Source organism: Vicia villosa, linkage group LG6 (assembly GCF_029867415.1).
Source record: "Vicia villosa cultivar HV-30 ecotype Madison, WI linkage group LG6, Vvil1.0, whole genome shotgun sequence".
Lineage (NCBI taxonomy): Eukaryota > Viridiplantae > Streptophyta > Magnoliopsida > Fabales > Fabaceae > Vicia > Vicia villosa.
Window position 1 is genome coordinate 165,531,902 of NC_081185.1, and position 11,790 is coordinate 165,543,691.

The following is an 11,790-nucleotide window of genomic DNA, read 5'->3' on the forward strand; positions in this document are numbered from 1 at the left end:
GATTCTCTTCTCACCTCATACTCTATGCTTGTCGTATGTTTGTTTAATTCTCGTCTTTTATTTAATTATTCGTTTATCCATTTATTTACATTCTAGAAGGTGTATAGGTTGCACATTTTTGGATGTAATAGTAATTAGGACCTTTTATTTTCTGCTCTTTACTTTTCGCACCTTATAACTGCTGCTATAGCTGTGTTTATATTTTTCTGATTTTTTTAAATTGCATGGTTAATAAAGTAGGGAGTGATAACGATCAATTGGACATAGTTCACTTAGATACAAGATTAAATATCTGAATCCAATTCCCGTGATTGTTGCACCCACACACCTTTAGAGTAACTCCTCTTATGCTGCCTTTCGATCAAAATAGTCAAGTCCCTCGAACGTAGGGATACCTTAGCCTGTTGCCTTCGATTCAAATCATCATAGTCCCCCCGATAAAAGATCATAGTCCCTTCGAGTTGCCTACGATAAAATGATCTTGTCCCTCGATGTTGCCTTCGATTACATGATGATAGTGCCTTCGAATGCTAAGGTATCCTTACATGTTGACTTTTATGATTATTCTCATAAACGCATACGACTTCCTACCCTTCTTATGGTATGGATAGCCTTATGGCAAACGATGACCCTCGATGACCCGCACATCCAATGAAAGGACTACATACCCTCCTTATGGTATGGATAGCCCTTTCAAACGAAAGACTTAAAGAACAAGAAAGACATTAAACTTAGGGTAGGTGCTTTTAACTGCTTACTCACTATTTAAACTCAAATTACTTTTCACACCCCTTTTTCAAATCAATTCAAAAAGGCTACGCTTATTTACAAGTTAAAGTCCTTATTCAAATCTTTTCAATTCACACACGACACTCTTTCAAACAATTCAAACAAACAAGTGAGCTAAGCAATTAAGAGCCCATGGATAACCATGGATACAAAGGGTGCTTACACCTTCCCTTTGTATAACTTACCCCCAAACTTAAAGTCTTTTAAAAGGTATTTTCTGTTCTTTTAGCCTTTCTAATTGGATAAAATAAAAGTCGATGGCGACTCTTGCTATCCGCAACATTTTTTTAAATAGTCAGTTCTCCCACCGTGTTACAGGAAGGTTCCTAGCGATGCTAAAGAATGAGAATAACTCTTCCTAATTAGAGCTACTGGTGTCGAAACTTCAGTGGGGACTACAGAGTTCAATGAACACCCATACATCAATAACCCACGCAAGACGGTCAATTTCAAAACTGTAGGAACAAAGAGAAAGTCCTGGCGCAATAAAAACTCGTTAATTAATCAAAGGTGTGAAGACTAGTACCTAATTAGGAGTAGACCTAGTAGTAGATAGAGAAATAAATTCTGCTAATTGTCTTTTAAGAATTTCATTTTCAAGTTTTAAAAAACTTGACAAGTAACGCAATCCATCTTTACTTCCTTTTCAACTAAAGTATTAGAAGCATTAAAACACTCAACTACGAGAGATGCATGATATTTCTTTAAGGAATCTAAGGAACTATTAAGACCATTAATCTCTATTTCAAGTTTTCAAATAATTTTTATTTGGAGAGGAACTTTCTTAAAAGCATCTAGAGCATCTGCATGCATTTCACTAAACGCTTCCGACAATTGTTTATAAGAAGGTTCTCCGGGGTCAAAAGTATATACCTCGAGGTCTTCACTTTTCTTGTGTGCCCTTAAGCATATGTTGGCACATTCATCATTAGAACATGAACCGAAAGATGAATATGAGCTCTCATATTCTTCTTCCCAAGCGATATAGGCTCTACGACCTTTAGCATGTATTCCTTTCGTCTTGTAGAATTCCTTATTATTTTCCTTATGATGTTTGTTGAGACTCTGACACATTGTTCGATAATGACTCAATTTTCCGCATTGTTTTCCGTATTCGAAGCATGTGACATCCTCTTCTTTTCTCTTATATTACTTCTTATGCAAATGAGACTTCTTAAAATTTATCAAATTCTTATCGGAATTCAACCTATCGCTAATTGCTACCCATAGGTTCTTCTCAATTGATATTAAGTGTACATATATGTTATCCTTCCAATAGGCATAATTTTTGCCTTTAAAAAGTGATGCTCTATTGTATGCTCCCTTCGGATCGTCGTCACTCATATTCTCAAACTTTTGAATCACTTAGACCTGATCAAAAGACTAGATTCGAGGCTAATTGTTAAGTAAGATTATGGATAATAAACGGTCTAGAGGGGGGGGGGAGTGAATAGACCTCCCAAGTTAAAAAATATTTGAAAAAGAATTTTGAAAAGGTTTTATCAGAGTATCAAAATTGAAATTGATTTTGCTTAGTATTCCACCTTAGGAGTTAATGCGATAAGAGTCTCAGAATAAGATGAATGGAAGCTACTTGTCATAAATGCATCTGATATAAGTTGGACAACATCATCTTAACCATTTTCTAAAACTGTATAAAAAATACTATTGAATCCATCATGGACAAGGGCCTTGAAAGGGTGCATTTGATTTAACGTATAAGTACCTTCAATCCACCAATACTAGCAGGGAATATATGAGATGTAGTGCAGAAAGACCTTTAAAAAAGTCAGTATTTCTTCCATGAGAATAGTATCATCATTGAACTAAACACCATTGAGAAGATGAGTGCCATGTACTTTACTTCTCTTTCGCCTGATTATCGTCTTGGTATGAAAAAATTGATGTTACGATCTCCCAGTTTAATCGAATAATCTCTAGTCTTTTGATACCAATGAATCTCCTCTTGCGCAAGGATCTCATCATACTCACGTTAAAGCCCATGTTGGAGATAAACTAGTTTTCTCTAGACTACTCTTTCCAAAGAGTGTTGGATACCCCTGAGTCTCTTCTCAATGTGTGCTTTCGTTTGCTGATATTGCCAAAAGTTATTTTGATCTAACATTGCTCAAAAATTTATTTTTGTTCATAGTTGATCCAACAAACTCTCAAAGATCATTTTACACTTCTATAGTTATATTGTTTAATTTATTTTATTGATGTAAAACTAGGGATGATAATAGGCAGTGTTTGAGCAGAGTACTATAGTACCCGTCTCCATACCCGCATTTTGAAAAAATCCTCGTACCCGAATCCATACCCGCATGGGCACCAACATGTGTACCGGTACCCCATGCCCTATGGGTACATAAGTATCCATACCTAATGTTTTAAAATCAGACCGATCATCAAACCAGTGAGGGTACTGGGTCAATAGTTCATTGGTCGAAGCATTGAGTCATTGGTCGAACCGCATGATTAAACTGGATTAAACCGAATAAATCAGTTGAATAAGCCGGTCTTTATAACAAAATTAAATAGTTATTAAACAGGTTGAACCAGATGACTTGGTCTCTAAAAAATTCACAACACCTAAAAATTCTCAAAATATCATGATTTCGCAAGTTCTTTATTTAAATTCAGTTTCTAAACATATTCATAACACACAACAAAATAGTATAAAATATATATCTCAATAAATTTTGAACAAAGTCTAATGACAACATAAATTGATTAACAAAATAACTCAATGTCTAATAAATTTAATTTCAAGTAAGAAAAGTTGTTCCAAATAAGTTTTTCAAAATCTACTTAATTTTTAATTTTTAAAATTTTAAAAATTATCAAAACATCGTCGTTTTGTTTGAGAAAACAAAGTACAAATTTAACCCGCTGATTTTGAAAAATCGTTGGTTCATCGATTTTTATCGGTTTTGGTCGGTTCCCACTAGTTTAATAACTTACCCGGTCCAAAAATCAGACTAGACAGGTGACACTTCCGTTTCCCGATTTGATTGGTTAGACTGTCCTATTCTGTTCAATTTTTAAAACATTGTCCATACCATACTCGTTTATCCGCATTTCTTATAAAATAGATCAATTGGAATTTATCATATCAAAATATATTATTATTGAATTAAGAAATAAACAAACATTTATATCAATACGCATTCAAATTTAATAATAATGTATTCACTAAAATTAATAAGTTAACGTGTATAAATAATAATAATAATAATATTAATAATATATATATATATATATATATATATATATATATATATATATATATATATATATATATTGTGTGAGTATAAAGTGGGTTAGTACAAAAGTATTTGTATCCATATTTGATTATTTTAGTGGATAATTTTTCGTGTCGATGTTTGTATCAATTTTGGAGTTTTTATCCTATCTATTATGAAAAATGTTGCACGTATTCATTAGAAATAAGGTAAATTGTCATCTCCGTATAAAACAAAATTTTTAAAACATTTATAAATAGTTTTTTTATTAAACAAAGTTATACATATTTAGGAGATAATTAATAATAATATCGATTGTGTTGAGAGCGTTTGAGTTAATTTCGAATCTCGACATTAATTTCCATAAAAGTAAATTGATTGGAGTTAATGTGTCGCCTCATTTTTTAGAAGTCGCCGCTTTTTATCTTTCTTGCAAAATTGAAGATAGCAACTTTATTTTACTTGGGATTCCGATTGGGTGCAATCCTAGAAAGGTTTCAACACGGTCTCCACTCTTGGATAAAGCGAGGAAGCGTTTGGCGGGATGAAAGAATCGTTGTCTCAACGTTGGAGGTAGAATTACTCTCTTGAAATCTATTTTGAGTTCTCTTACTATTTTTACTATGTCTTTTTACAAGATGCCGGCTAAAGTAGTAAAGGAATTTACTAAGATTCAAAGTAATTTTCTATGGGGGTGTTGAGGAGAAGAGAAGTATCCATTGGGTTAGTTGGAAAGAGGTGACGTTACCTTATTTCAAAGGGGGATTAGCGATAAGAAATATTTCCGATTTCAATTTTGCTCTTCTAAACAAGTGGAGGTGGAGGATCGCTCGAGGGGAGAATTCTTTATGGTTGGATGCATTGAAGGCCCGTTATGGAGATTTATGTTTGCAAGTTACTTGTGGTGGAGATGATTCCAAATTGTCTTCCTATTCTATTTGGTGGCGTGATATTCAAAAGGTTAGACTTTCGTTTCTTTCTTCAAATGATCCAATTATCTCTAATTTTCGATTTAGTGTTGGAAACGCTTTCAACACACCTTTTTGCAAAGTTAGATGGTTAGAGAAATTTATTTTGAAGGAAGATTTTATGGATCTTTATGCGGTATCATCTTTGAAAAAAGTCTCGGTGGCGGCTATGGATTTTCCAGAGTTTCGGGGAGGGATTGAGAACTCGTGTATCTCGTCTTTTATGGAATGGTACACTTGGAGCCGTGTAAAAAGACTTAAAGATGGAAAATTGGGGGGTGTTATGGTTAGCCACTTCTTAAATCATATGGTTGACTAGGAATGAATTTTGTTTTAGAAATGAGGTGTGGAATATAAACAACATAGTTTGAAATATTAAGATTTTGGTTTGGAGGTGATCCTTTTTTGGCGATATTGCCCATCCAAATGTTAGATTTTACGATTTTATTAAAGACCCTTTGTCTTTTATGTCGTAATTTTCATTTGGTTTGTAATATCGTTTTGACGGCTATGGACCGTTCTTGTGTATCAAGGTTGGAGAACCCTTAGTTCTCCCTTTTATTGAATTCTTGCTTACACAAAATAATAATAATATCGATTAATTAAATATCCAAGAATACTTGGATTTTGATAAAAAAATTCTGTTCCTCATACGGTTTAGATTCGAACTCAATCCTAAACACACTATAATATTAAATTTTTTTTATTGGTATTAGTCAGACATCCTCAATACACAACTGCAAAGATTAATTTTTAGAGTATTATAAAAAAAATAATAAACGGTAAACTCTCCGCAAAAAAATTAATATTGTTGTGTATTCAAAGCTGAATTCGAGCACAATTCTTTTGATTAACCTGGAAGAGATCCCTGTCTTCTCAAATATTGTTATCTATGTATTGTTACTATTATCTATTATTGTCTTTCTTGACTCAGAGAATTATTCTTTACACAATAGTGTTATCATTGTTACTATTATCTATTATTGTCTTTCTTGACTCAAAGAATTATTCTTTACATTTGTGTATGACATCAAATTTATATATAAGATATAGAATCCAAAGAATTAATAAATTCGAGATAATATAAAACAAAAAATATAGATATGGATATGATGAATAGCGTGGGTCGCGCTGATGTTGACACCAGTGCACCCATCCACACCAAATCATTTCCCATACCTACCAACCCACCTCGCATTTACATTTCCCAAAAAATTTCAACGACAACACAATAATCCAATACAACGGCACCACACTACCCCCCAATACACCCTCAATCCCTAACAACACCATTCTCTCTCTTCCCATCATCACCTCCACACTATGGTCTGAAAACGCTCGCGATATTCCGGGTCATGGGCGCCTCGTTGTCGAACCTTGGATCCAACGGTTCGACCATCGGTCCAAGCCTCGGCGACATCCCGGAGAATTGCGTTGCTCGTGTTTTCCTCCACCTATCTCCGCCGGAGATTTGTAACCTAGCTCGTCTCAATCGCGCTTTTCGCGGCGCCGCTTCCGCTGATTCCGTTTGGGAATCGAAATTGCCGTCGAACTATCAAGATCTTGTCCGTTTATTGCCGGTGGAACGGTGTCGGGGTCTGTCGAAGAAGGATATCTTCGCTGCTCTCTCTCGGCCGTTGCCGTTTGATGACGGTAATAAGGTAGGGTTTTGTTTTTTTGATGATTTTTGTGGTTCTGTGAGATTTTTTTGATGATGGAAGTAGGGTTTATGTTGCAGCAATTGTGGCTTGATAGGGGTACTGGAAGGGTTTGCATGTCGATTTCGGCGAAAGGTTTGGTGATTACTGGAATTGATGATAGGAGATACTGGACTTGGGTTCCCACTGAAGAATCTAGGTTACTTTCTCAAAACCTTTTGCTTTGGAAATGTTAGTGTTCATAGCTTTGAATTCAAAAAATATTAGTGGTTGCTTTTGTTGGCTTATTGAATTTTAGGCTTGAAAATCTCAATTGTTTGAGTTTCTTCTATATTGTTTAGCAGAATCTTGTCTGTTATGAACTTTCAAGTCTGAATTTGTGTTGGAGTGATGTCATTTTACATTTCATGTTGTTTTGTTCTGCCCGTGGTTTCGGTTGATTTCACCGAGTGTGATTTATGCTGTTACTTCCAACAACTTGTTTTGTTAAATATACTATAAATTCTAATCTATGATTGTGATTTGATGAGCTGATTAATTAAAACATTTATTGAATAGCCGTTTATCAGATATGCATTTGTTTATGTTATTTCTATAATTATAGATATGATAAGTATGGACTGTTTTTGTGTAAGCTGATAGTTGTTTTCTTAAATTGCGATGGAAAATTTATTGAAATCAGCTGAAAACAACATAAGAACATGCCCGCCCCGCCCAGACTGTTTTTTTTTTTTTTGCGGGGCGTGCCTAAATGGGGCGGACATGCCCATTTGCCACCCCTACATACGACATAAGATTAGTCCAGCTAAACTGCAAATAAACTTTTTCAAATGCACTCTAAGATGCAAATATGCAAATTCTTTTGTTCTATCACAAATTTATATATTTTTTTCCCATAGGTTGCCTGTTAAAGTTTCATTGTTGCGTGAGTGGCTTGTTTGGTTTGATTTTTCTGTGGTTGTCATTTTTAGAAAGTGGAAATAGGATTATATTTCTATGGAGTCAATTTCTTTTGATTCAAGAGGAGTCATAGAAGAACACTGTTTTTGCATCACACACGCTTATTCTTTATGATTGGTTCATTTAAAATAGTCATTTTGGTTGCTTTGTAAGCCGATCACTTCTTAACAAATATGTTGATTTTTTGAGAAATGAACCATTCAAGAAGAGTATGTTTTGTTCGTTCTAATATCAGAATAATTACCGTTATAACTTGTTACCATTCATTTGTTCAACTTTCCCGATGCTATGTGTCTTGTCTTGTTTTCAACTTTCCTTATTATTTATAATGGGAATGTTTAATTATTGGGTGCTGCTGACTACCTCTGGAGCCAAACCAAACAACCTACTGTGCTTGGATCAGTTCCTTGATTTGGACTTTTATTCGGCCCAAATCTAATGTAAAGGCCGTTATGGTATGGACTACTTGGCAGCCCAATTTCTGTATTTAATTTTGAGAGTAAATGCATCTTCGGCTAAGTTCTAATATTTTGTCCCCTAAAGAGGAAATTATCACTGTTCAACTTCTGTGATTTTTTTGGGCATCCTTATGAAAAGCTGTTTCGGTATTTGCACATTAAACTTCTATGCATAACATGTTCTGCCTTAGTCCGGAAGAAAAACAAAACTTCCAGCCTCAATTATGAAGTGAGTTGTATTCCCTATCTTGAAAAATGCTTAAAATATACTTACTATATTCATCTCTAATTTTAAACTACGCTGCTTACTCGCAATAGATGAAATTTGTGTCATTTTAATGATAACTTGCAATTATTAGCGAGCCTCTTAATGGCGCTTCTCATTGCTATTTTTGTTGTTATAAGAAGTTATTTTGAACATCTTGTTAGCTACTCTTGAAATTTAGAAGATTAAATGAATTAGATACATAAATTGTCAGAAATGGCAATGATGCCCACATGTTGCAGAGATAGAAAAATAAATTGTAAGGGGGCTTGTTCACATCCAAATGCAGACTATTGTGTAACAGTAGCACAAGTTAATCTCTTAAAGGGAAATGTTCGTTCTATGAATGAAATGTCAATTTTTCCCAGTTTCCATTCTTAAAATCACACACCGAGTTCCTCATATGCTATTTGTATTGTGTTTTTTTCTTTCAGAAATAGTATTAAGCTTGATGCTTAAGCTGTTTTGTTTAATCTGTCCCCGTTCTATTCTTATTACTGAATTACTTTTCTATTATTTTTCATTTCAGGTTCAATGTTGTAGCATATTTGCAGCAAATATGGTGGTTTGAAGTGGATGGGGAGATCGACTTTCCATTTCCTGCTGATACTTATACTCTCTCCTTTAGACTTCACCTTGGACGGTTTTCCAAAAGGCTCGGTCGGCGTGTATGCAATTATGAACAGACCCATGGTTGGGATATAAAGCCTGTAATATTTGAGTTGTCAACATCAGATGGTCAACAAGCATCATCTGAGTGCTGCTTAGATGAAACTGAGAACGACGATACATACGGCAATCATAAGCGAGGATATTGGGTAGATTACAAGGTAGGCGAGTTTATTGTGAGTGGATCGAAACCTACTACTAAAGTTAGATTCTCCATGAAACAGATTGATTGTACACACTCAAAAGGCGGGCTTTGTGTAGATTCTGTATTTATCGTACCTAGCGATTTGAGAGACCGCAAGGGAGGTGGCTTTTTGAAATAATCAGACGTTGAAAAGAGCTTTTTTTTACCTCGATGTGAAATATCCCAAAATACTTTGTTGGGATCTATTACACAGCTAGACTTGTGAAGATAATTTAGATTGCAGAGGATATCATCTTTTGATGGCTTTTTTCTTAAATCTTCATTTTGCTAGATCTGTGGCACATATGTACCAACTAGTTGTATGTAAAATCGCAATTTCAATGTATTTATGTTCCCCCCCTTTTCTGTAGGTTTTTTGAATGGCTTTTCTCTGCGACATTGCTTATCATTCTTTCTTGAAGGTTGCATCAGATACGTATGTTATGCTGTCTTTTGTTTTTCTTTCTTAATTGGTACTTTGGTAGTTAGTTGTTGGAATCTGGGAGCGTTGTACACTTGGGTTTGTTGCAACGTTGACTTGTGCATTATGACTTGACAGTGCACGAAAATTGACTTGTGCATTATGACTTGATGATTGACAGTGCACAAATTTTCGCCCCAAATATATATAGAGGCACAGCCAAACGTAACAAATTTGATGTATCCTGCTTGAACATGGTTGGAATAGACTGAACACAGATTGGGTAGTGAAGAGGGGTAGGATTGCCTACCTTGTCAGGATGTGGGCGGCTCCTACGACACAACAATGGACTTTGCAAAAGACATTTATACACGACCGTTATGATTAAATAAAATATAAACATCACTTCTGTTCTGGACTGGGCCGAGCAGGCCCAGCTCTTCTCACTAGCCGAGCAGGCCCAAGTCATTTGGGCCCATTTACTGGATAACCGTCAAGAGTTATCCACGCGCGAAGACCACGCGTCACGCAGCAGAGGATTCGGTCAACCATCTCCGAACCTTACGCTATGCTCATCCAGAACGTGAGTCTCCTGCTGACTCAGCCCTAGCACGGGACGTTCTGGCAGTTCCCTAGCACGTGGGCCTCCAGTTGGATTTGGCCCAATTAGGGAGCCTTGGCCCAGCGCTGGGGACTATAAATACCCTCTTTCACTAGAGGGTCAGGTATTCCATTCTTCACTCTCAACCCTCATTCTCTGATAGCTACTAACTTAAGCATCGGAGAACCTTGCAGGTACCCCCCCATCTTGCTCTCCAAGCCAGATTCCGCTGCCTTGACGATTCTTCTGATCAGGTACGATCAGTGGCGCCGTCTGTGGGAATCTTGCCCCCCCTTCTTTAACAAAGATCAAAGCATTACCTTTCACGATCGTCATGGCTAACAACAACAACATCCCAAACCCCGATCCTTTCCTCCTGGAACAGCTGATCGAAGATTCCACTCGCGAGGTGACGAATCGTCGTCGGCAGGAAGGACCACAACATGCTCTTGCCGGACAGAGAAGGCCGAGACATGAGACCTCGCAACCTAGGAGGCAGCGGATCCAGAGCATCCAGCAGCTGCAGGGCCTCCAACAGGTTCAGAATGTCGAACAAGCCCCTCCCGAGGGACACGTTCAGAACGGGGAAGACGAGCAGGCCCGAACCCACAATGGGCCAGAACATCCCCAAAATGAGAATGAGACTGACGCCAGAGACGGGCACGCTGCTTCCTCATTCACCCACACCTCCGACAGGCGGAGAGCCCGTCATGAAGAAGAGGAAGAGCCGCTCAACATCCCCGAGAATGCCGACCCCATCACCGTCCGTCTGCTCAAAGAACTGCAAAAGACGAACAGCCTCCTTCGACTTTAGGACGACCGTATCCACGAGCTGGAAAGGAAGCGACGACACCGCTCCCCTCCGCGGAGACACTACCGGTCGCGCTCCTACTCCTCCTCGCGCTCACCACCGAGGAGACACCGTCGGCGTTCCCCATCTTCTTCACGCTCTCCACCTAGAAGACATCGCTGCCGGAGATCATATTCCCGCTCTCCACCAAGAAAGAGCAGGAAGAATCAGAGACCAGATGTCACTGAAGCAAGAAGCCTCTCCCCTGAGCAGGATCATCGGGGCCCTTCCAAGGCTGTGCTGAAACCCCGCGAGCGTCCTCCTCCTCGGGACAATCGCGTCAGTCCCGACAATGACCAGGGAAGACCCCGGCGAGGCAGACATTCAACTTCACCAGGACCGAGCGACGAAGAGGACTTCCGCAGCCCTTTGTCCGAGAACATCCGAAGAGCCCGCCTCCCTCGAGGGATGGAAAAACCCCCAGTGTTGGACCAATACGATGGAACCACTGACTCCGACGACCATATTCGGAGCATCGAAGCGGTCATGGACTACCACGTCGTCAAGGGCTCTATCAAGTGCCGCATCTTCCCGACCATCCTCAGGAAGGGAGCAATGACTTGGTACAGAAACCTCCGTCCCAACTCCATCCATTCCTGGACCGACCTCAAGGAACTCTTCTTGAGCCACTTCACAGCCTCCCGACGACAACCGAAATCGGAGGCCAATCTCGAGGCCGTGATACAAGGACCCAACGAACCTCTCCGGGATTACCTCGACAG

The 11,790-nt window shown here is 38.0% G+C and overlaps 1 protein-coding gene across 1 annotated transcript; it reads left to right on the forward strand.

Annotated features, from left to right (window-relative positions):
- Positions 1–6,199: 6,199 nt before the first annotated feature.
- Positions 6,200–9,566, forward strand: LOC131611010 (F-box protein PP2-A15). The gene is made up of 3 exons (XM_058883126.1): positions 6,200–6,663; positions 6,741–6,859; positions 8,873–9,566. Exons 1-3 carry the CDS (start codon positions 6,358–6,360, stop codon positions 9,333–9,335), a joined length of 888 nt encoding a protein of 295 aa, XP_058739109.1. The 5' UTR covers positions 6,200–6,357; the 3' UTR covers positions 9,336–9,566.
- The last annotated feature ends 2,224 nt before the right edge of the window (positions 9,567–11,790 follow it).